This window comes from Lepidochelys kempii, chromosome 3 (genome assembly GCF_965140285.1).
Source record: "Lepidochelys kempii isolate rLepKem1 chromosome 3, rLepKem1.hap1, whole genome shotgun sequence".
Taxonomy (NCBI): domain Eukaryota; kingdom Metazoa; phylum Chordata; order Testudines; family Cheloniidae; genus Lepidochelys; species Lepidochelys kempii.
In genome coordinates, this window is record NC_136382.1 from 83409209 (window position 1) to 83435609 (window position 26401).

The following is a 26401-nucleotide window of genomic DNA, read 5'->3' on the forward strand; positions in this document are numbered from 1 at the left end:
AGGCAAAGTCTGGCAAGGGAGGGCAAGATGGATGGATGGGGAGGATGAGGAAGGTGTCATAGAATCATAAAATCAGAAGACTGGAAGGGACCTTGAGACCTGCACTCATGGCAGGACTAAGTATTATCTAGTATCAGAGGGGTAGCTGTGTTAGTCTGTATCCGCAAAAACAACGAGGAGTCCGGTGGCACCTGAAAGACTAACAGATTTATTTGGGCATAAGCTTTCATAGCTTATGCCCAAATAAATCTGTTAGTCTTTCAGGTGCCACCGGACTCCTCGTTGTTTTTAAATATCATCTAGCCACCCATAGTCATAGTCATAGGAACAAGGTAGAACATGGCAGAGAGGGAGGAGACTGGATAAGAGGGATCATCAAAGGGATGGGGGGGAGGGGCTAAAACCAGGCAGTTTCAGATTAAGGCAGGATTTTTGCCAGGCCCTGTGGTTTGAGGGCAGCCTCCTGCAGCATTGGGTCTGAGCAGCAGACAGCACAGCACATGGCTGATTACTACTGGCTGGGAACCTCTGGCTAGAAGGGGACCCTCGGAGGAGCCAATACACCACAGTGCCCTCAACCCCTCACATCAAGCATTGGCGAGGTCTGACAGAAGGCAGTAGGCAAGCAGTAGCAGAGGGTACAGCTCTTCCAGATCTTTCCCTTCTCTCTTTTCTGATTCTGGTTCTGATTCAGTAACACACTTAAGCATGTGTCTAACTTTAAGCACATGAGTTGTCCCACTGAATTCAATGTTAGGCACATACTTAAGTCCTTTCTGAACTGGGCTCTGAAGTCAACAGGAATCCTTCCAGTGGCGTATGGCTCATGTCCTTGGTGCCTTAGACTGTAAGCATTTCAAAGCAGGGATTGTCATGGGGCACAATGGGGCCCAGCTTGCTTGAGGTCTCTCGGTGTTAAATAACAGAAGAGGCACGTGTAATGAGAGGTTGAATAACATTATTCAGGAAGCCTTGGGGACGCTTAGAAGACAAAGGATTTCCGACTGTAGGTGGGATCTTTAGTGCGTAGGTGTAACAGGCTAGCAATGTTACCTGGTCCTGTTATCATTTGTTGGCTGAGCTCGGAAAGGACTGAGTGGGTTCTCCTGACTCACAGAGCCAAGTGGCTGTTATCCCACCTGGATATAAGAGAAGCAGGAGCAGCTTGAGCAGAGAGAATGTAAGCCGAGGGTGAGCAGCCCTGAAGTGGGAGCTTGGGAAGCAGCCAGACCTGGAAAGAAAGCTTGAGGTGAACCTTACGTTATTGTAAATGTATTTGTTACGACAAAATCCCAGAAGAGGATGGCGCAAGAAGAGTTTCCCAGGAAGAGAATTAACCAGTGTTTGGGCTTTTCTTTAAGGAAGATTGGAAAAGGCACTACCTGTTCACAGGAGTCCCTGGAGTTTCTGTTTAGGATCTTTAGCAGTTTATTATTTTCTAACTTTTGGCAATTTGCCATCTTTCAGAAACAGCCTGCGTGTCTATAATTTTCCTGGTGAAATAAAGTAACACGAGTAACAAACATGCATTATACATCTCCCTGCCTTCAGAAATGCACTGAGAAAACAACAGAGCAATCTGCTGCCAACAACACCCACCTAACTAACTAGCTTGTTTACACTTCCAAACACATTCTCCTTATTCATGCTCTTCCCACGGCACAGCTTGGTGGCTAGCTCCAAACACGCAGCATCTTCCTTGGCAGGAGAAGCGATAAAGACCTACATTTGGTAATCTCCAGCAGCCCAAATCCCCTCCCCCCAAATTCAGAGCAGAATTTGGTCTACTGTCTTCATAGCAAGAACTAAAGACGAGGCTGTCCTCACTAGGGCCTGGTCTACACTACATAGTTAGGTTGACATAAGGTAGCTTACGTTGACCTAATTTTGTCAGTGTCAGCCTTGCTCCCGCCAATGTAAGTGCCCCACTACAGCGACATAATAACTCCACCTCCACGAGAGGCGTAGGGCTTATGTTGGTTAGTTAGGGTGAGGCAGCATCTGTATAGACTCTGCGTTACTTACACTGGAGCCATGAAATTGACAAGAAAGCTGGGCGGCTAGACCCCGCTCCCAGCTGGGAGTTGGAGCAAGAAGCCCCAGGCAGCTTCCTCCTGGTGGGGAACAGGGAGCGGAGGGTGGCCCGCCCGCCGGGAGCCTGTGAGGCAGCCAGGCTTAGCTGCCAGCAGAGCTGAGAGCCCAGGCTCTCAGCTCCCCACACTGCTCCTCTTAGGTCGGTGGAAGTGCTCCTGCTGGGGACACACACCACAGACCCAAAGAGGTTAGTGAGGACATGCACCACTGCAGTAATTACTGTGGTGGCTGTAATTACCTAATATAGGTCAATTTACGATTCTAGTGTAGACATACCCTTAAGGCATAAAGTTCCAGTTCACTACCAGCGACAGGTTTTAAATCTTCTCTCCTCACCTAGTTTAAATGAAGTCTGTGGGCTCAGTCCAATTGCGACCTGGCAAGTGTCCCCATGACACGAACTAGCAGCCCAGCTGGCAGCCTCAGCAGAGAGCTGAAGGCATGGCGACTGGAAGTGAACTATCCTTCTATTCCTAGAAGAGGTTCCTCCAGGTCAGGTTTGAAGCCTGGGGAAGCTGGCACTGCTCCTGCCTGTGCTGATATCGTCTCATGGACAGAGACACGTTCCGTCTTCAGGAATCTCAGTCTGGGAACACTCTAAACTCCAAAGTCTCTGAGAGCTGTCACTGCACTCCCCTGGAACCCTAGCTGTAATGCATTACACTGAGAGCCGGTCACAATTTTTCAAACCAAAAAGTGTCATTGAAAAATGGCCTTTTCTCCAAAAATACACATTTCTTTTTTAAAAATCCATTTTCCCCAAATTTCAAGTAATTTTAATGAAAACTTCTATTTTTTCCACCCAGTTTCCCGTTTCTTTCCTCTTTTCTCGTTGAAAAAGAAAAATAAGAGTGGGTGAGGGAAGAAAAAAATCAGAACACCAAAAAATGTGAATGAAATTTCCCAATTTTTTTTTTGAAAAATAAGTTATTTTCAAATACTTCCAAATGAAAACATTTTCAACAGTTTTGCAATTTCCCCCCATTTTTTATCAGTTTGATGAATTACTTGAAGAGAAGCTTAGTTCTTGTTCTATTATTGCATTGCACCACAAAGGCCTTTGATGCATTTATCTTATATTTCAAATTTCATGTCTATTGTACTATATCCTAAAGCAACAGACACAATCATTAACGGCAGAGGAACCTGGGGAGTGGCAGGGTTGAGTATATGTACCTTGTACCCAGGTTTTCTTCCTCTCTTCTTTGGGATCTTCACTACTGGCAAGGAACCAGACGGCGCTGAATAGAGATTGTGAACAGCCATTTTCATCGGAGTAGAATGGAGTGGGGGTCTTCCTCGTTTTCTACCGGGTATTCTTGGAGACTGCATGTCAACAGTACCCAGTCTTGGAGGCAGCGAGGACAAGTGACTCATATGCAGAAGAGCTACAAATCAACAAACAACAACAAAAAACACCAAGCATTTTTTGTTGTTTACATTGAAAATAATTTTTCAAACCCTGCAAAAGTCAAGGCAATTTTTTCACTTTATTATTTTGTCTTACTGCAACCCTTACTCAAACAAGTTGTGCCACTGATTTCAAATGGGACTACCTGATGTGCAAGAACTACTCCCAGGAGCAAAGGGTGTAAGATTGGGACCAAGGGAAGTATGTTAAAGAAAGGCAATTTACCACTATTATGGTTAAATATTTACTCTCTGCAATTTTTCTAGCATCTGTTACTGAACTACAATAAGCAGGTTTTTGTCACCATGTTCTGTCATTCCCCCACAACTCCGTGAAGGCGATGGAGTTGAGCAGGTTTAATGGAGCAGAATCTAGCCCATTTTCTCACATTCAGCTTTTAATAAACAAAGTAAGTGTACAAACATATGCAAAATATTGAGGGAATAAAAGTTTCCTCACAGCTTCTGGCAAAAAAAACACTAACGAAAGATGTGAAAACCCAAAGAAAAAATTGAATTTTCATATATTTGTCTGTCCAGCCATTTGTTCTTCTGGACTACAAATCCAGGTGCCATTCCTCCCATTACTGGTTAGTAATGCAGTGTTGCCAACTAGTGTGATTTTACCATGATTCTCATAATATCTGGTGGTTTTCTTAAAACCCCACTCCCTGAGGCAAGTGATAAAATGAGAATCCCAGCTTTCATTGTTAAAAATACATTTCTAACCCTCATGGTAGTAGAGAAAAGCCTGAAAATATGCTCCAAGTGCATGGCTAGGAAAGCAGAAGGCAATTAAAAAGAACCCCTCCCAAATTATTTTTAAAAATCTCATGATTCTGGAGACCTGGTTTGTGATTTGAATGCTTACGGCTGACAATATAGTACTGTAGACCCACTTACTTCAATTGGATTATTTACAAGAGTGAGCAATATGCCTGGTAATAAGTGTTCGCAAGAGTAGGGCTCAATATATCATGGAGGTTCAAAAATATTTTGCCTAATCAAAAGGTTGAATATAAATTTCGAGTACATGATTGACAAACAAGACTCCCATTGCTGCATTTATTTGTACTTTTTTTTTTTTTTGGTTGCTGTTTATTACTGGATCAGAAAAAAAAGCCCCCAACACCCCACAAAAATAGATTTACTTTTAACATGTTAACGACAGTCTTTTAGTACAATGATGGGGACTTGCTCGGCGTGAACAGACCCATGATGTACTGTAAGATTTGCAGACCAGTTAACAAATTATTAGTGCTTAACACCAGCCGCACAACACTCTCAAGCAAATGGTAGATGCCGTACACCAGAGCAAAGCAAATGCTGCAGGATAAATATAGAGTGTCTAAATTAACAGAGTGGCCAGGGGTGGTGCAGTTAGGCTCCCTAGATGAACAACACTAACTCAGGAACTATGTGGAAACCCGCTGTGTAAATCTTATCTTCACACAAAGTCAAATCTCCTCTGTATTTGCAGGTTGTTCTTGCACAGAGGCCGGGTTAAAAGCAGCAGACTGAACAAGCGTGAGTCAAATGGAAAGGTTCTCTGTATCTTGAGCACCACAGCTTCTTTCCTTCTTATACAGTGCATGGTTTTTTTACTGTGATACTTTCCGAATGATGCCTTCGGATCCTCTACTGCCACCCAAAACAAAAATTCTTCTTGAGATTTCAGATCATCTTAGAATCAGGTGGTTTCCAAGGAAAAGAAACAGAAGATGAAGCATATCAACATCCTGGGTGTGACTCACAGACACAGACGTCAAAGTTTGGCACAAAAAAGTTAGTTTTTTTCTTTTTAGTTTGCTTTTTATAAGGACTGAAAAAATAATACTTCACAGAGGAGACTCTCAGGCAGTCAGAAACCTAAAGTAGCATGGGTTTGTACTTTGCATTTGTATTTGTTCATTTATGAGAAAGGACAAAATGACAGGGAATAAGGGCCTGATCCAAAACCCATTGAAGTCAATGGAGAGACTCCATGAGCCAATGGAAAGATGCCCATAGTCTTTCCTTTGACTTCACCGGGCTTTGGATTAGCCCTTACATCCCCACTCCAACCTTTGCATGTCTTATATTTGAATACAAAATGCTGTTCAGTGGACATCTGATACAGGAATAACCTGTTCAATGAAGTTACAGTCCATGTATGTATCACCTGGAGTGAATGCAAATGATGATCTGACATTTTAAAGGAATAAACCTCTTAAGTGAGAAAAAACATGTGAATGGATTCACGTAATAAGCCAGTACAGTCAATATGATTCAAAGAACCCTCTCTTCTTGACTATATTGAGTACATTCAGAGAACAAATTGACTTTGTAAGCCAAAGGATCCTCACTATTGAACTTTTTCTGTATTTATCTACCTACCTTAGGCATTTCTAATGCTCCTAGCACTGTTGTTTCCGGGACCCAAGCAGTAAAGTACAATAGAAGCTATAGGGTGTTCCACACAAGGCATAACCAAATGGCAGGGTATGCAATTATACAAGTGTGTCATCCTGACAACACCACTTTGTATGTTCTTGTATAGTACGTACACGTTCCTGCCCCTGGTGCATTGGCATGAAGTCCATCACCAAGAGCCTCACTCTAAAGCCCAGGTGTTGATAGAATGCCCTCTCTCTTCACTGTTCAGATCACAAATGCCTTAACAACAACTGAAAATACAGTTGCTCTAAGCCATCCCCTGGGATAGTATTACACTATCACATCAAGAGTCTATTTTATTGAAGTTAGTTTTATGAAGCATAAAGTTCTCTGAGCACAGGCCTAGGAACTGGCAAGTGGAGAAAAGATGGTGGGGGAGGGAGTGTACTGCTAGGGTAATGAACATACTAAAAGTGTGCTAGTCTGAGACTGACTTTGTTTCCAATGTTTGATTTTCAAACACCAAAAGCATAATAAACCACAACCAACCACACACGCTAAAGCTGCCAATGAAAACAACATACACGTAGGAAGGTGGTTAGGACAGATGAGCTGAAACCGCTGGACAGATGATGTGACTACTGTCTCTGAACCTCAGAGGCTTTCTTATCACAAAGCCACTTCCTGTTCTCAAAAAAGCGCCTCTTGCAATGGCCTGAGGGGAACGTGCCTCATGGAACCTGTGTCCGCTGCTCTGTGTGTTTTACTTTGTCAGTGTCTGGGTGGGCGCCTGTCACTTCCTCATGATCCAAGCGTTGTAAATAGAATTCTGAATGTCCCCAGGAAACAGGGAAACAGTGTCTTCTTTGGTTTTGTTTAGTGATTTCTATTCCTTCTGTGGGAGTGACCCACAAAGGCAGCTATGTCATAAGCCCTTGGTGTGGATGATATAACTGTTTCTTGGGAAGATTGCCAGCTTCTTTCTGTTTGAATTCTAAGATTCTCATCCACGTGCAATGGCAATAACTCTGACATACTTGCTATAATATTTCTTCTGTTCTAGATTCCTTGTGCATAGTTCTTGTGTAATTACTACAGTGTCAATTATCTTATGCCCGAGAAGCACATCAAATGTTGGCAATAAAGTTTTTGTCCTCTGCCCAGGAGACTATGAACTAGTGATCTCTTGAATCTGCCAGGACTTTTTAAAAAAATCAAGATTTTTTATGTCTGTACTGGCTTCCCGGCTAACCCATTTGACTCTGCATACCACGGTCTTGTATTTGAACTGATGCACCAAAACCAAAAACTCATCTACTGTATAAATATATTGTAATTACTATATTTAATTGCAAAGATGACCAACAACCTGATTCCTCTCTCATTTACATTAGTGTAAATCAAGAGCATCTCTACTGAAGTCAGTTGTCTTACAATGATGTAAAACTGGTGTCACAGAAGAATCAGGTCCTTTTTCTTCCCTGTATTATTTAATGTATTTAAATTTAAATAGCAATATTTTTAAAAAGCCCATATGAAAAGCTCTAGCCATCTTAACAGTTCATTAGATTTACAATCACACCAACCAGCTGCAAAAATAATCAGATACAAATTATTCCAATTAAATGCAGCAAATGCCTTTAATATAATGCTGAAGTTTTGCTTTGAGATTTTAAAGGTACTTTGTTCCTTTGTCATGGCACATTTTCTTATCTTTTAGACAATTCCAGCTCAACAATTTTATGGGTTTTTTTTTAAATTGAAAATCTCAAAATTAAAATAATATGTACATGGCCCACTTCTGATCTCACTTTATTCCAGTTTTACACCAGTGTGACTCCACTGAGATCAATGGAACTATTCCTGAGAGTCACTGGTGTATATGAAATCAGAATCAGGCCCAATGCTTCTGTTGAGCTTTATTTGTATTCTCTGTTCTGTGGGGAAAAAAAAAAAGGCCTTCTTTGTCCTATGGGAGCTGATGAAGGCATTGATAAACCAGGGATCCCCAATTACAGAAAAGAAAATAGCTCTCTCTAATATGAAAAGCTACAGGCCCACTGAAGTCTGTGAAAGTTTGGTCATTGATGTCTGTCGGGCTGGAGTTTCACCCTGACCATGCAATGCCTACAACAGCTTATCTTTTATCACTGGTAGTTTTCTTTTTCTTCTCTTTGATTTGATCAAACCCTTGCTTGGCTTCCACAAGTTGGAAGCCCACACAAGACAATGCAAGCGTTGAACTAGCGATCTGTTTTCATGGTCTTCAGTAGATCATTGTCCCTGTGATGGAGGGACCAGCTCCCCTTCCTTTCTAAAGTCCGTCCACTAGATCCAAATACAGGCCTCGCACTCTGTAACATATTGTATGATCAAAGCCAGTAAGGGAGAAGGAAATGCCATTCAAATGCAGCCTCCTGGCATGGTTTTTTCCTGTGTTATTCTTCCAGAGTTAAAAGTTCCTGTGGAGAGTCAGAAACTTGATCTGCTGCAGATCAGGTGCTGACTCATGCTTGTTAGAGCAGCTGCATGCTAACCTGGGAGGCTTTATAGATGCCTTTGACCCTGCAGGAAGAGCTCAGCAGGGATGAACTTCCTGCTGAGAAATGCACTAGCAAGTTCTCCCCTCCGCCCCAGTTGCCCATGTCTGTGATTTCATTTGTAATTTGCAAGAGGTACCAGCAAACATGATTGCTTATTGGTTTTTTAAAGAAGGATCTTACTCCCTTCTGGGTCAGTCAGGGGCAAAGCACATTAAAGCCTCCCCTTGTCTAAGATGGAGAGCCTGGAGTGGGATAGGGAGAGTATGTATTCATCTGTGCTGGGAGGAGGCTCCGAAGCATGTTGTTGCTGTGGTAAAACACACCCTCTCAGTCAGCTGTAAGGCCAGAGCTACTTAAGAAGAGGATGCCATGGCACCTAGAAAGTCCAAGTACAGCTGCTGGGAGCTGAGGGACACAAAAGCAGAAGTCAGTGTCTGTACAGCGGGAAGGGCTGGTGCTTCTCTGCATTCAGAGTAGGTCTGAGGCACTGCGTGTCTCCTTTTCCTTAAGCACCTTTTAAATACTGGGCACTAGGCATCTTTCATTCAACCTCTGCCTCCCAAATCATTCCTTTGGGGCCTAGGGAGACGCTGCTCCTTCACTAGAATTCAGAACTCCCTCTCCACAGCCGAACCGCTACCAGGCTATCACCACCCACCTCCCCAAACCACTGTACTCAGGGAGAAACCTTGCTTGGCCCCACTTAAGTCAAGAGGAGTTTTGCCATTGGACGTGGATTTGACCAACGGAAGCAGATTTCACTCACAGATCTTCGCATTACTGGCATTCTCAGCTTGGGGAAGGCCAAGGATGGGAATAGGAAAATACTGTCAATAGGCATTGGCAAGTTACAGGAGGAATCTTACTGGATACCATCTGCACTCTGCTTGGCCAGGGTGATGAGTTAGTATAATCTAACTTACTTCTCCCTCTCTAGCCAGCACCATGAGTTACTGTAGATCTGATAGGTAAGTAGATCTGTAATCTGTTTCCCCCAGGTTTAGTATTTTCTGATAGACCACAAAGACCCTTTAGTAATAAAAGCACATCTCTAGAATAAATGCAGCTTTTTAAACCTGGACTCCAATAACGGCAAGAGTTGAAGGTGCAAATAACCCCTAGATAAACCAAGATGATGACAGTCTAGCCCTGGTGGACTATACCAGGTCTTGTGCAGATACCAGCCTACCCTGATTGACACATGGAAAGTTTTAGTAATTCCAGACTCAATCTCAGGAAAGGATGGACTATTAATTCTCTGGAGCTAAATCACACCACATAGACACAAAATGGGGCAGTTTGTGTCCATTTCCCAGTTTCTTAAGAAGAATGCTTTAGTTTTTCAATACACTCTCAGGCCCCAGTCCTGCAAAAGGATCCACATGCCTGTGCTGAGCTCTGATGACTTCAGTGTTATTTGCCCAGACATGAAGATCTATGCAGGTGGTTTCCTTTGCAGGATTGGGGCCTCAGTCTACCTGTGTATTGACTCTTCCCATTTTCATATGTTTCAAGTCGCAGAACCTTGGAGTCCTAGAAATCTCCAGCTGTTGAAACCTGCTGCAGTTCTTCTCACCCTCAGCTCTGGGTAGTCCTTGACCTTTGTTTGCAAATAAGGGATAATGGGCTTGTGATTCTTGCTCATTTCTTTCAACCATCAAATTGTAAAGAACACAATATATGCATATTAAAAATGTAGCCAAGCAAACACTTTGCAGCAAGTAATTTGACAAATTTCCCCTCCTTTTCGGCTCTCAGAATGTGTCTTTTGGCTGTGACCATAGTCATAAGATGACCATCTCTCCGAACACACAGGGAGAAGGGTTGATGAGAATGTCATGCCATGCAACGGTCTATTGAAATGGTTACCTGCTAAGGCACATTTCATAGCTCATCTCTTTTTCGGATATCAGGAGTTAAGGTTAGAGGGGATTGTTTGTTCTGGAAAGTCTCCTTTTTCTTTGACCCTTGATAAGAGATTCTGGGCTGTATGTGCAACATGAGCCAAGTGGAAGGATACATTTAAATAAATTACATGAATGCCGCACATATCATCATCACATATAGATATATCATCTCTCACAGATTTCAGTGCAGCTTGAAAATGTGATTATTTTATGGCACTCTATAGTGCCAATTGATGGGGAAGACATTTTATTAATAGGTGTGAGGTTCTTACTCACAAGTCAGACACTTCCAGGGCTGTCTTTGCATACCTGCATTAGCTGTAGACACAAGGTTGCCATCCAGCCTATATACATTAGCCAATCCTGAGTATCACAAGTTTAGCATTTGGGATAATTAGAGTCTTGTATTCGTTTTTGTCAGGGTTCCCTCCCTACTCTGAACTCTAGGGTACAGATGTGGGGACCCGCATTAAAGCCCCCTAAGCTGATTTCTACCAGCTTAGGTTAAAAACTTCCCCCAGGCACAAATCCTTTGTCCTTGGACGGTATGCTGCCACCACCAAGTGATTTAGACAAGAATCAGGGAAAGGACCATTTGGAATTCCTATTCCCCTAAAATATCCCCCAAGCCCTACACCCCCTTCCTGGGAAGGCTTGAGAATAACATACCAACCAAATAGGTAAACCAGATTCTTAAAAAACAGAACTTTATTATAAAGAAAAAAAAAAGTAAAAGAAGCACCTCTGTAAAAGCAGGATGGAAGGTTACTTTATAGGGTAATCAGATTCAAAACACAGAGGATTCCCCTCTAAGCAAAACTTTAAAGTTACAAAAAACAGGGATAAACCTCCCTCTTAGCACAGGGAAAATTCACAAGTTGAAAACAAAAGGTAATCTAACGTGCCCTGCCTTATTACTTACTCTTTTTGCAATATTGAGACTCACTTTAGGATGGTTTATAGGAGAAGGAGTTTTCTGACTTGGTGCTTCTCCGCTTCCCAAGAGAACACAAAAACAAAGAGCACAAACAAAGCCTCTGCCCCTCCCCCCGCCCCAAGATTTGAAAGTATCTTCTTTCCCCATTCGTCCTTTTGGTCAGGTGCCAACCAGGTTATTTGAGCTTCTTAACCCCTTACAGGTAAGGAGGAATTCTGGGCTACCCTTAGCTGGATGGTTATGATGCCCCCCCAAATCACAGACGGTGCTGGACAGCCTGTACCACACTGGCTGTGATTTCTTCCTGGAGCTCTAGGAGAAAACAGAGTTAATAAGAGTTAATAGGCTACCCTTAGCTGTATGGATATGACTTTTAGACCTTACACTGCCAGGTCATGATCGTGTTGTGAGGCTGAGTTAATAAAAGACTGTGTTGCATTGCAACATGATGCATTGCCCTCTTAGAATGTACATTATGAAATTGAAACTCACACATCATGGATAGGAATGGGCTGAGATTTAGTTGCATGGGATCCCTCTAATAGGGCCCTTCCTCAAGGAAGAAGCATGGTCTAGTCACTAAAGCATAGGACTGAAAGTCTGTGTTTTATTCCCAACAGCTTCCTGTGTGCCCTGTGGCAAGTCACACACTAAATCTCTCTGTGTCTCAGTTTCCTTGTGTGTAACTTCGGGATTAGTATTACGGTAGTGCTTAGATGTCCCAAAAAAGATCAGAGCTCCTTTGTCTTACATACTCTGTAGACACAGAATAAGAAACAGTCATTGCCCATAAAACCATGCAATCTAAGTAGACAAGACAGACACAGGCACAGAAAGGGGAAGTGATTTGCTCAAAGTCCCACACAGGCCAGTGGCAGAGTCAGCAATGGAGCTCATGCCTCCTAGTTCAGTCCCCTGTCCACTGGACCATGCTGATTAGTAACAATGGCAAAACATGCGGATACTTAGGTGGACATTTTTGCATTAAAAATATTTGCAGTTTTTTGACCATTTTATAGCGGGGTGAAATTTTTCATAGATTCAAAACTCCAATTAAAAGCTGTCACAAAAAGTTGGGGGGGAAAAACGTCCTGCAGCTCTGCTCTCCAGGCTAATAATATCTGTTAAATGGATAAACAGGTTATAAACTGTCTGGATACTACGGTGATGAGTGAGGAATAGAGCTAGGCATGAAAGGCCTTTTCTTCCCTGGTGTTCCCGGGCACTGGGAATGTGGCACTCTGATCTCCTGCTGCAGCGGGTGGCCATATATTGCTTCCTTACTGCAGCATACTGGAGATTTAACTCTCCTTGATAGAATTCTAAGTAGTAATAGTGTCCAAAACAGAGTACACACACATCCTTTGCTGCACAGACACAGTTTGCCCACATTGTCTAATACAATCATTCCAGGGCAGAAAGATGAGCGGCAGAGGTTGCAATGCTGGTAATTGTGGCACAGGAGAGATATTCATCAGTGTGGCAAGTCAGGTTCTGCTACACAGCAAGCATAGAAGAGTCTTGGGTTTGGGTTGGGTTTTTTTACTGCTGCATGTTTCTGGAGGACATCTGGTTTGCAGGAGCTGGAATGGGTACAGAGGGCAGCCTGAAACATTGATGAATAGGATGTTTCTGATGGTTGCAAACTATTGTTTGACTTCTCACACATAACTCACACATCTATGGAAACACAACTGGCCATACAGCTGGCTTCAACCTGTTTCCCTGAGTGCACATAACTTTATACAACTGTAGAATATGCAACAAAAAACATGGCAAGAGGAATCAGGTGTAGCCAAGCCATTTATGAATAATTCACTGAAAAAGCAAAGGCAAACTTCCTCAAGTGGAAAAATCTTTTTTAACTCTTACATTTACCTTTATTTTGTAAAGGTTCAAAACCGTTTATGCACAGCTAAGTCACAGCAGATAACAGGCCCTAAGCAACTTTTCAATTATATGTGCCTTTGTCAACTGCTTCACCTTATGAAGTATTTACTTATTGGAAATCCCAATGACTATCAATTCACAAATTGGCTTTGCAGTGATCTTACTTTAAGTCTGTGCAAATGGATCATTTGTTCTGTACTTGCTTATCCACGGTCCCAACGTCATGGATTGTCAACGATCCTGGATACACTTGGGCTGTGGAAGAAACTGGTGTTCCACAATAATGGGGATGGGGGTTCTTACTTTCAGGGATTGCGTCTCAAAGCTGGAGTACGTAACTGATAAGAAATCACACAGTGTCAATCGGGACCTGGAAAAAAATGTCTGCTTCTATCCTCGCTACTAGGAGCAAAGAGTGGGAGAAAATGGGTCCTGGTATCATCCCACAGCATGATTTTTTGAAGTTGAATTCACCAGTAGTGACACTTTGCTGTCCTTCGGGAGCTATTCTTTTGAAGGACAGTACCCCAGTGACACTGGGAAAGCAGTAGCTGCATGCCCCTCTAACTTAAGTTTGGTTAATGAGCCAGAAGAATCTGAAAACCTTGTGAGATTGGGACCCATAGGAGTAGCAGTGGCGAACTTCTTCTTTGATCTTACCTTTCTTGATTTGGTCTGACGTTTTTGTTGCAGACTAGTAGCCTGTGGTAGTGAATTGGTGGGATGAGGCTTTATGGAGAAAAAGAATACAGGCAGAGCAAAAAAGGAAATATGTGAACAAATTGATCTGACAAGGTCACATGAGTGGCAGGGCTGTTCTGCGTGACAGTCAAACCAAACGTGTGCAAAACGTGCTCATACTGAATGGTGAAAACAAAGGCAATTTGCTTTCTACCTCTCTCCCCCTCTCTTTTTTTAAAGGTTTTGTGGTTTTTTGGTGAGTGCTACAGAAACACCAGTACTGCCATTTGTGATATTATTGAGAAAAGAGAAGGAAGCTGGTGTCTAGACTCACCCTATAAAGGCCACAGAGTATGCGGGGTGGCAGATCTTGTTGTGGATCTGTGCCTCGGAATGTGGTTTATGATTTACAAGACAAGCTCTGCCTTAATCCTAAGCAGAATGAGTGGCCCCTCCGCTCCCCCACCAACAAGCTCAGAAGAAGTCTCCATCCTACTAGAGGCCTGTGAGGAGGAGGGGGCCATCCCAATTTGCTAAAAGGAGCATCTCAAATTCAGCATGCCTAAATCCTGGAGCATGGTAAAAGGAGAATGCTGATTGGCCTGGAGGAGCAGTCCATTTCCCAAGTCCCCTTCCCAAGGTTAGCAGGCAGAGAACAAGGTGCTCATGGCTAGCCATAAAGAGTTCGATGTCTACCCCAATGTCCCTCTTAAATGTGGCGCTTTGGAGGGCCATCTATTGCACACCTCCATCTAAAATCAACTGTGACATTTTGATTGTGAAATTAAATCCAGACTCAGTGCATTTCAAACAGGAAATCTTGTTCTGCTGCCTTCATTTCCTGGTTTTGAGCAGGGATGATATGTTTAGGGCTGGATTTGCCCCTCTGGGGGTGCACATGGTGTGCGTGCATGTCCCTAGCTGTATTCCAGAGTGGCAGAAAACGGACAGCCCTGCTGCTTTCTGATGCTCACATGCCTTCCTCAGCCCTGGCCTGAAGTAATGAGATCAGGGCCAGGATTCGTTCTGCGGAGTCTCAAAGTAAGAGTGGTTCAGTCATGGCTTCCTTCAGCCAAATCCCAGCTAGCAACCACAACTACAGGATGGGCTCTCTTCACCCAGTCCCCGGAGAAGCAGTCTAACTCAATGTCTGCCAGTAACTTGGCAGCCAGCAGAGCCCTGCAAGGGAAGCCAAGAGCTCCAGTTTCCCCTTTCTTTCAGGGTCTCTGCAATGTTTCTATTCTCAGAGCCTCCTGACTTCCTTTGTTTCCTCAGCCCTGGTCTACACTAGGACTTTAGGTCGAATTTAGCAACGTTAAATCGATTTAAACCTGCACCCGTCCACACAGTGAAGCCCTTTATTTCGACTTAAAGGGCTCTTAAAATCGATTTCCTTACTCCACCCCTGACAAGTGGATTAGCGCTTAAATCGACGTTCCCAGCTCAAATTTGGAGTACTGTGGACACAATTCGATGGTATTGGCCTCCGGGAGCTATCCCAGAGTGCTCCATTCTGACCGCTCTGGACAGCACTCTCAACTCAGATGCACTGGCCAGGTAGACAGGAAAAGAACCGCAAACTTTTGAATCTCATTTCCTGTTTGGCCAGCGTGGCAAGCTGCAGGTGACCATGCAGAGCTCATCAGCACAGGTGACCATGATGGAGTCCCAGAATCGCAAAAGAGCTCCAGCATGGACCGAACGGGAGGTACGGGATCTGATCGCTGTTTGGGGAGAGGAATCTGTGCTATCAGAACTCCGTTCCAGTTTTCGAAATGCCAAAACCTTTGTGAAAATCTCCCAGGGCATGAAGGACAGAGGCCATAACAGGGACCCGAAGCAGTGCCGCGTGAAACTGAAGGAGCTGAGGCAAGCCTACCAGAAAACCAGAGAGGCGAACAGCCGCTCTGGGTCAGAGCCCCAAACATGCCGCTTCTATGATGAGCTGCATGCCATTTTAGGGGGTTCAGCCACCACTACCCCAGCCGTGTTGTTTGACTCCTTCAATGGAGATGGAGGCAATACGGAAGCAGGTTTTGGGGACGAAGAAGATGATGAGGAGGAGGAGGTTGTAGATAGCTCACAGCAAGCAAGCGGAGAAACCGGTTTTCCCGACAGCCAGGAACTGTTTCTCACCCTAGACCTGGAGCCAGTACCCCCCGAACCCACCCAAGGCTGCCTCCTGGACCCAGCAGGCGGAGAAGGGACCTCTGGTGAGTGTACCTTTTAAAATGCTATACATGGTTTAAAAGCAAGCATGTGAAAGGATTACTTTGCCCTGGCATTTGCGGTTCTCCTAGATGTAGTCCTAAAGCCTTTGCAAAAGGTTTCTGGGGAGGGCAGCCTTATTTCGTCCTTCATGGTAGGACACTTTACCACTCCAGGCCAGTAACACGTACTCGGGAATCACTGTAGAACAAAGCATTGCAGTGTATGTTTGCTGGCATTCAACCAAAATCCGTTCTTTATCTCTCTGTGTTATCCTCAGGAGAGTGAGATATAATTCATGGTCACCTGGTTGAAATAGGGTGCTTTTCTTCAGGGACACTCAGAGGAGCCCATTCCTGCTGTGCTGTTTGCCTGTGGCTGAACAGAAATGTTCCCCGCTGTTAGCCACAGGGAGGGGGGAAGGTTGAGGGGGTAGTCACGCGGTGGGAGGAGGCAAAATGCGACCTTGTAACGAAAGCACATGTGCTATGTATGTAATGTTAACAGCAAGGTTTACCCTGAAAGAGTGTAGTGACTGTTTTATAAAATATGTCTTTTTAAATACCGCTGTCCCTTTTTTTCTCTCCACCAGCTGCATGTGTTTCAATGATCACAGGATCTTCTCCTTCCCAGAGGCTAGTGAAGCTTAGAAAGAAAAAAAAACGCACTCGCGATGAAATGTTCTCCGAGCTCATGCTGTCCTCCCACACTGACAGAGCACAGACGAATGCATGGAGGCAAATAATGTCAGAGTGCAGGAAAGCACAAAATGACCGGGAGGAGAGGTGGAGGGCTGAAGAGAGTAAGTGGCGGGCTGAAGACAGGGCTGAAGCTCAAATGTGGTGGCAGCGTGATGAGAGGAGGCAGGATTCAATGCTGAGGCTGCTGCAGGACCAAACCAGAATGCTCCAGTGTATGGTTGAGCTGCAGCAAAGGCAGCTGGAGCACAGACTGCCACTGCTGCCCCTCTGTAACCAACCGCCCTCCTCCCCAAGTTCCATAGCCTCCACACCCAGACGCCTAAGAACGCGGTGGGGGGGCCTCCGGCCAACCAGCCACTCCACCACAGAGGATTGCCCCAAAAAAAGAAGGCTGTCATTCAATAAATTTTAAAGTTGTAAACTTTTAAAGTGCTGTGCTTAAAGTGCTGTGTGGCATTTTCCTTCCCTCCTCCACCACCCCTCCTGGGATACCTTGGTAGTCATCTCCCTATTTGTGTGATGAATGAATAACGAATGCATGACTGTGAAGCAGCAATGACTTTATTGCCTCTGCAAGCGGTGATTAAAGGGAGGAGGGGAGGGTGGTTAGCTTACAGGGAAGTAGAGTGAACCAAGGGGCGGGGGGTTTCATCAAGGAGAAACAAACAGAACTTTCACAGCGTAGCCTGGCCAGTCATGAAACTGGTTTTCAAAGCTTCTCTGATGCGTACCGCGCCCTCCTGTGCTCTTCTAACCGCCCTGGTGTCTGGCTGCGCGTAACCAGCAGCTAGGCGATTTGCCTCAGCCTCCCACCCCGCCATAAACGTCTCCCCCTTACTCTCACAGATATTGTGGAGCACACAGCAAGCAGTAATAACAGTGGGAATATTGGTTTCGCTGAGGTCTAAGCGAGTCAGTAAACTGCGCCAGCGCGCCTTTAAACATCCAAATGCACATTCTACCACCATTCTGCACTTGCTCAGCCTGTAGTTGAACAGCTCCTGACTACTGTCCAGGCTGCCTGTGTACGGCTTCATGAGCCATGGCATTAAGGGGTAGGCTGGGTCCCCAAGGATACATATAGGCATTTCAACATCCCCAACCGTTATTTTCTGGTCTGGGAAGAAAGTCCCTTCCTGCAGCTTTTGAAACAGACCAGAGTTCCTGAAGATGCGAGCGTCATGCACCTTTCCCGGCCATCCCACGTTGATGTTGGTGAAACGTCCCTTGTGATCCACCAGAGCTTGCAGCACTATCGAAAAGTACCCCTTGCGGTTTATGTACTCGGCGGCTTGGTGCTCCGGTGCCAAGATAGGGATATGGGTTCCGTCTATAGCCCCACCACAGTTAGGGAATCCCATTGCAGCAAAGCCATCCACTATGACCTGCACATTTCCCAGGGTCACTACCCTTGATATCAGCAGATCTTTGATTGCGTGAGCTACTTGCATAACAGCAGCCCCCACAGTAGATTTGCCCACTCCAAATTGATTCCCAACTGACCGGTAGCTGTCTGGCGTTGCAAGCTTCCACAGGGCTATCGCCACTCACTTCTCAACTGTGAGGGCTGCTCTGATCCTGGTATTCATGCGCTTCAGGGCAGGGGAAAGCAAGTCACAAAGTTCCATGAAAGTGCCCTTACGCATGCGAAAGTTTCGCAGCCACTGGGAATCGTCCCAGACCTGCAACACTATGCGGTCCCACCAGTCTGTGCTTGTTTCCCGAGCCCAGAATCGACGTTCCACAGCATGAACCTGCCCCATTAGCACCATGATGCATGCATTGGCAGGGCCCATGCTTTCAGAGAAATCTGTGTCCATGTCCTGATCACTCACGGGACTGCGCTGACATCGCCTCCTCGCCCGGTATCGCGTTGCCATGTTCTGGTGCTGCATATACTGCTGAATAATGCGTGTGGTGGTTGATGTGCTCCTAATTGCCAAAATGAGCTGAGCGGCCTCCATGCTTGCCTTGGTATGGCGTCCGCACAGAAAAAAGGCGCGGAACGATTGTCTGCCGTTGCTCTGACGGAGGGAGGGGCGACTGACGACACGGCTTACAGGGTTGGCTTCAGGGAGCTAAAATCAACAAAGGGTGTGCCTGTACATCAAGGAGTATTTCAGGCAGGACTGCACGGAGGGTTCCAATAAGAAATGGTGCACCAAAGTTATCGTTGTTATTGGAACAAGGAGGTTAGGCTGGCCTCTGATTGATACATGGCTAGATTAACCTCGCTGCGCCTTCTCTGTGACTGACTGCAGTGTGATCTAGACAGGGGAGGAGGAAAATGAGTACAAAACAAATCTGGTCTATTTCTTGTTCTGACCCACTCCATCTATCCTTTACATCTTTGGCTGGCAGCAGACGGTGCAGAAGGACTGCATGCCATCCACATCTCATGGCTGCTCGGCAGAAGATGGTACAGTACGACTGCTAGCCATCTTCATCTCTTGCCTGCCTGGCATAAGATGGTACAATACGACTGCTAGCAATCCTCATCTCTTGCCTGCCTGGCAGAAGATGGTACAGTACGACTGCTAGCAGTCCGTATCGCCTGCCCGCTCACCATAAGACGGTTCAATAGGACTGCAGGACTAAAGAGAATGACCTGGTCAAGTCACTCCAAATTTAGTCCCTGCGCCCATGTCTGCCCAGGCGCTCCCAGCCGACGTGGCCAGGAGCACCTCGGACACGACGAGGACGACTACCAATCGTATTGCACCGTCTGCTGCCAGAAGGCAATGGGTTGCTGCTACTGTGCAGCAAAGCCGTACCGCGTCTGCCAGCACCCAGGAGACATAGGGTGACGGTTACCTGAGCTGGCTCCATGCTTGCCGTGGTATGGTGTCTGCACAGGTAACTCATGAAAAAAGGCGCGAAACGATTGTCTGCCCTTGCTTTCACGGAGGGAGGGAACGGGGGCCTGACGACACGTACCCAGAACCACCCGCGACAATGTTTTAGCCCCATCAGAGTGCTCCATTGTGAGTGCTCTGGACAGCACTCTCAGATGCCCGATTGTTTGCCATTGCTCTGACGCTGGGAGGGGCGCTTACAGGGTTGGCTTCAGGGAGCTAAAATCAACAAAGGGGGTGGCTTTACATCAAGGAGTATTTCAGGCAGGACTTCACGGAGGGTTCCAATAAGAAATGGTGCACCTAAGTTATCGTTGTTATTGGAACAAGGAGGTTAGCCTGGCCTCTGATTGATACATGGCTAGATTTACCTCGCTGCACCTTCTCTGTAAGTGACTGCAGTGTGATCTAGAAGAATGAGTCCCCTAGACAGGGGAGGGGGGGAAGCAAATCTGGTCTATTTCTTGTTTTGATCCACTCCATCTATCTTTTACATCTTTGGCTGGCAGCAGACGGTGCAGAAGGACTGCATGCCATCCACATCTCATGGCTGCTCGGCAGAAGATGGTACAGTACAACTGCTAGCAGTCCGTATCGCCTGCCCGCTCACCATAAGACGGTTCAATAGGACTGACTGCAGGACTAAAGAGAATGACCTGCTCAAGTCACTCCAAATTTAGTCCCTGCGCCCATGTCTGCCCAGGCGCTCCTGATCGACCTCACAGAGGCGACCAGGAGCACCTCAGACATGACGATGACGGCTACCAGTCGTACTGTACCGTCTGCTGCCACAAGGCAAGGGGTTGCTGCTACTGTGTAGCAATGCCGTACCGCGTCTGCCAGCATCCAGGAGACATAGGGTGATGGTTACCTGAGCGGGCTCCATGCTTGCCGTGGTATGGCGTCTGCACAGGTAACTCAGGAAAAAAGGCGCGAAATGATTGTCTGCCCTTGCTTTCACGGGGGGAGGGAGGGTGGGAACGGGGGCCTGACGATATGTACCCAGAACCACCCGCGACAATGTTTTAGCCCCATCAGGCATTGGGATATCAACCCAGAATTCCAATGGGCAGCGGAGACTGCGGGAACTGTGGGATAGCTACCCACAGTGCAACGCTCCGGAAGTCGACGCTTGCCTCGGTACTGTGGAAGCGCTCCGCCGAGTTAATGCACTTAATGCACTTAGAGCATTTTCTGTGGGGACACACACACTCGAATATATAAAACCGATTTCAAAAAAACCGACTTCTATAAATTCGACCTAATTTCGTAGTGTAGACATACCCTCAGTGGACTGGCAATCAAGAGATGATTTCTCTCTTTGAGAACGGGGAGAGCCTTACTCTGTCAGTCTACCACTGTCTCTTCTTTAGCTTCCTGCCCTAATTAGCCCAAGTGGGAATTCCCCCATCCTAATTGACAAGCTGAGAAGCTTTTCTGGAGCAGGAGAGGTCCTTTCCCCTGTTCCCTTGACAAAGTGTTATGTCCTTCCCTACCTGACTCAGTGTGAGGCAAGTACAACCCATCACAGCCCTTCTCTGCATTCCTGGAGGCATTTATACCTGAAGGAGGGTGGGCGGTGCTACTGCCACCAGGGGGGTTGCCATGGTAAGAGCTTTCCAGTCCTGCTGGGAGTCTATCAGCAGATCTCCCGAGCATCCTATCCCCATCCACCCCTTGCCTGGCCCTGCCCACTGTTTCAGCTGCACCTGCCAGTTGCATACAGCCCAGCAGGGTGAGGGCTGCAAGCACCTTGCATCATTGTCTTCTCCCTGCTACTCCAAGCAGATTTTCCACCACCACATACCCAGAGCCTGGGTTTCCCCTGCTGGAGTGAATCTGACACTAGATATTTATGTTGCCAAGATATCCGCTGTTAGTCAGACAACAATGAAACAAAAGTCTCATCATAGATATTTGGGTATATGGCTTGATGGGGCCCTAACCTTCAAAACTTAGATTGGATTGATTCTGTTCCAGAAGCAATTACAACTGAATTGGGATTTGGTATTTTAACAGGTCCTGTTTCACAAATTCAGCCAAGCAATTGCTAGTTCAAATTACTTTATTACCAATCATACACTGTTGCCAGTATAATTTACAGGTTACCTTCTAGGAGTATCATTTTGCCAGTAGCTTGTTACTAGAGAAAACTTTCTATATATATTTTTGAAACTCACATGGTTTAACCAGCTAGTCCTCCTTGAACAAAAGACATCTGAAAGAAGCACTCTTATATTTATCTGCAACTTGCAGCTCAGCAAAGCACCAACTTCTCTTTAAAATGTAGTTACTTTCTTTCTCATCTTCAGTGTATCACATAAAGGTGTGATGTTTTCATTAAACCGATAATGCAAAGGTCTCTTCTGCCTTTAATAGGTGGTCTGAGAAATTTTTTTAACGACAAAGACTTGGCAGAAGTGAATAAACGACAGACACACACATAGATTAGTTTCAGAGTAGCAGCCTTGGTAGTCTGTATCCGCAAAAAGAAAAGGAGGACTTATAGAATCATAGAATATCAGGGTTGGAAGGGACCCCAGAAGGTCATCTAGTCCAACCCCCTGCTCGAAGCAGGACCAATTCCCAGTTAAATCATCCCAGCCAGGGCTTTGTCAAGCCTGACCTTAAAAACCTCTAAGGAAGGAGATTCTACCACCTCCCTAGGTAACGCATTCCAGTGTTTCACCACCCTCTTAGTGAAAAAGTTTTTCCTAATATCCAATCTAAACCTCCCCCACTGCAACTTGAGACCATTACTCCTCGTTCTGTCATCTGCTACCATTGAGAACAGTCTAGAGCCATCCTCTTTGGAACCCCCTTTCAGGTAGTTGAAAGCAGCTATCAAATCCCCCCTCATTCTTCTCTTCTGCAGGCTAAACAATCCCAGCTCCCTCAGCCTCTCCTCATAACTCATGTGTTCCAGTCCCCTAATCATTTTTGTTGCCCTTCGCTGGACTCTCTCCAATTTATCCACATCCTTCTTGAAGTGTGGGGCCCAAAACTGGACACAGTACTCCAGATGAGGCCTCACCAATGTCGAATAGAGGGGAATGATCACGTCCCTCGATCTGCTCGCTATGCCCCTACTTATACATCCCAAAATGCCATTGGCGTTCTGGGCAACAAGGGCACACTGCTGACTCATATCCAGCTTCTCGTCCACAGACACCCCTAGGTCCTTTTCCGCAGAACTGCTGCCTAGCCATTCGGTCCCTAGTCTGTAGCTGTGCATTGGGTTCTTCCGTCCTAAGTGCAGGACCCTGCACTTATCCTTATTGAACCTCATCAGATTTCTTTTGGCCCAATCCTCCAATTTGTCTAGGTCCTTCTGTATCCTATCCCTCCCCTCCAGCGTATCTACCACTCCTCCCAGTTTAGTATCATCCGCAAATTTGCTGAGAGTGCAATCCACACCATCCTCCAGATCATTTATGAAGATATTGAACAAAACCGGCCCCAGGACCGACCCTGGGGGCACTCCACTTGATACCGGCTGCCAACTAGACATGGAGCCATTGATCACTACCCGTTGAGCCCGACAATCTAGCCAGCTTTCTACCCACCTTGTAGTGCATTCATCCAGCCCATACTTCCTTAACTTGCTGACAAGAATACTGTGGGAGACCGTGTCAAAAGCTTTGCTAAAGTCAAGAAACAATACATCCACTGCTTTCCCTTCATCCACAGAACCAGTAATCTCATCATAAAAGGCGATTAGATTAGTCAGGCATGACCTTCCCTTGGTGAATCCATGCTGGCTGTTCCTGATCACTTTCCTCTCATGCAAGTGCTTCAGGATGATTCTTTGAGGACCTGCTCCATGATTTTTCCAGGGACTGAGGTGAGGCTGACTGGCCTGTAGTTCCCAGGATCCTCCTTCTTCCCTTTTTTAAAGATTGGCACTACATTAGCCTTTTTCCAGTCATCCGGGACTTCCCCGGTTCGCCACGAGTTTTCAAAGATAATGGCCAATGGCTCTGCAATCACAGCCGCAATTCCTTCAGCACTCTCGGATGCAACTCATCTGGCCCCATGGACTTGTGCACGTCCAGCTTTTCTAAATAGTCCCTAACCACCTCTATCTCCACAGAGGGCTGGCCATCTCTTCCCCACTTTGTGATGCCCAGCACAACAGTCTGGGAGCTGACCTTATTAGTGAAAACAGAGGCAAAAAAAGCATTGAGTACATTAGCTTTTTCCACATCCTCTGTCACTAGGTTGCCTCCCTCATTCAGTAAGGGGCCCACACATTCCTTGGCTTTCTTCTTGTTGCCAACATACCTGAAGAAACCCTTCTTGTTACTCTTGACATCTCTGGCTAGCTGCAGCTCCAGGTGCGATTTGGCCCTCCTGATATCATTCCTACATGCCCGAGCAATATTTTTATACTCTTCCCTGGTCATAAGTCCAACCTTCCACTTCTTGTAAGCTTCTTTTTTATGTTTAAGATCCGCTAGGATTTCACCATTAAGCCAAGCTGGTCGCCTGCCATATTTACTATTCTTTCGACTCATCAGGATGGTTTGTCCCTGTAACCTCAACAGGGATTCCTTGAAATACAGCCAGCTCTCCTGGACTCCTTTCCCCTTCAAGTTAGTCCCCCAGGGGATCCTGGCCATCCGTTCTCTGAGGAAGTCGAAGTCTGCTTTCCTGAAGTCCAGGGTCCGTATCCTGCTGCTTACCTTTCTTCCCTGCATCAGGATCCTGAACTCAACCAACTCATGGTCACTGCCTCCCAGATTCCCATCCACTTTTGCTTCCCCCACTAATTGTACCCAGTTTGTGAGCAGCAGGTCAAGAAAAGCGCCCCCCCCTAGTTGGCTCCTCTAGCACTTGCGCCAGGAAATTGTCCCCTACGCTTTCCAAAAACTTCCTGGATTGTCTATGCACCGCTGTATTGCTCTCCCAGCAGATATCAGGAAAATTAAAGTCACCCATGAGAATCAGGGCATGCGATCTAGTAGCTTCCGTGAGCTGCCGAAAGAAAGCCTCATCTACCTCATCCCCCTGGTCCGGTGGTCTATAGCAGACTCCTACCACTACATCACTCTTGTTGCACACACTTCTAAACTTAATCCAGAGACACTCAGGTTTTTCTGCAGTTTCGTACCAGAGCTCTGAGCAGTCATACTGCTCCCTTACATACAGTGCTACTTCCCCACCTTTTCTGCCCTGCCTGTCCTTCCTGAACAGTTTATAACCATCCATGACAGTACTCCAGTCATGTGAGTTATCCCACCAAGTCTCTGTTATTCCGATCACGTCATAGTTCCTTGACATCACCAGGACCTCCAGTTCTCCCTGCTTGTTTCCAAGGCTTTGTGCATTTGTATATAAGCACTTGAGATAACCTGTTGATCGCCCCTCATTCCCAGTATGAGGCAGGAGCCCTCCCCTCACAGACATTCCTGCCTGTGCTTCCTCCCGGTATCCCGCTTTCCCACTTACCTCAGGGCTTTGGTCTCCTTCCCCCGGTGAACCTAGTTTAAAGCCCTCCTCACTAGGTTAGCCAGCCTGCTGGCAAAGATGCTCTTCCCTCTCTTCGTAAGATGGAGCCCGTCTCTGCCCAGCACTCCTCCTTCATGGAACACCATCCCATGGTCAAAGAAACCAAAGCCTTCTCTCCGACACCACCTGCGTAGCCATTCGTTGACTTCCATGATTCGATGGTCCCTACCTAGGCCTTTTCCTTCCACGGGGAGGATGGACGAGAACACCACTTGCGCCTCCAACTCCTTTATCCTTCTTCCTAGAGCCACATAGTCCGCAGTGATCCGCTCAAGGTCATTCTTGGCAGTATCATTGGTGCCCACGTGGAGAAGCAGGAAGGGGTAGCGATCCGAGGGCTTGATGACTAACCAATTTATTTGAGCATAAGCTTTCGTGATGAAGTGAGCTGTAGCTCACGAAAGCTTATGCTCAAATAAATTGATTAGTTTCTAAGGTGCCTAAAGTCCTCCTTTTCTTTTTACATAGATTAGTGTGTGTGTGTGTGTGTGTGTGTGTGTGTGTGTGTGTATACGTATACACACATTTGTATATTGTGTGCAGTGTTGTTGTACCCATGTTGGTCCCAGAATGTTAAAGAGAAAAGGTGGGCCAGGTAATGTCTTTTATTGGACCAGCTTCATGTCTCTCTCAAACAGAAGTTGGTCCAATAAAAGATATTACCTCATTTATAAATGAGACACAAGGTGAGTGAGGTAATATCTTTTGTTTTAGTCCCAAACTAAATCATTGGCGGCTACTCATAGCTTTTCCATCATGGGTTGTCTGGCACTGATCTGGCCTTTTCTGTTTTATTGTTTTATTTTATTTTTCAATAACGTATTCATTATGAAGATGTCTTCAAATGATACACAACAGTGATGGACAAGCCTCAGAAGGTCCATTAGTTCTTTTCAGATAAGAATTCAAGAGTTTGGATAATTATCTGAACTTTTTTCCCCTACATTCTCCTTTCCCACTTCCACCTGCATTCCTTCTTGGGGGTGCAATTGTCACAAGACCAGATGAGGAGGGGTTTAGTGCAGTAGCTAGGAGGAGAGGATTTTGCAGGGGAAAGTTGCTTCTCACAGGGAAGGTCTGGTAATGGGAGAGGCTGGAGACGAGATAAAGTAGAAATAGACAATTGAGGACTAACATAACCAAACTGATCCAGATTGAAATTCAGGTTTGAGGGGACTGGCAATAATTTAGCTTGGTTATATTTGATAAGCTCATCTCTAGGCCTATATAAACTCTAGTGATACTCACATTAGCGTTTCTGTAACACCTTCACTTCAAAGATCATAAA

The 26401-nt window shown here is 45.7% G+C and overlaps 1 protein-coding gene across 1 annotated transcript in view; it reads right to left on the bottom strand.

The window, feature by feature from the left end:
- The window catches only part of SCML4 (Scm polycomb group protein like 4), a 113256-nt gene that overhangs the window by 54117 nt on the left and 32738 nt on the right, over positions 1-26401 (bottom strand). The window contains exon 2 of the mRNA XM_073335165.1: positions 3271-3482. Within this exon, the coding sequence (XP_073191266.1) occupies positions 3271-3471 (201 nt within the window). The 5' untranslated portion in view covers positions 3472-3482. The remainder of the gene's footprint in view (positions 1-3270; positions 3483-26401) is intronic.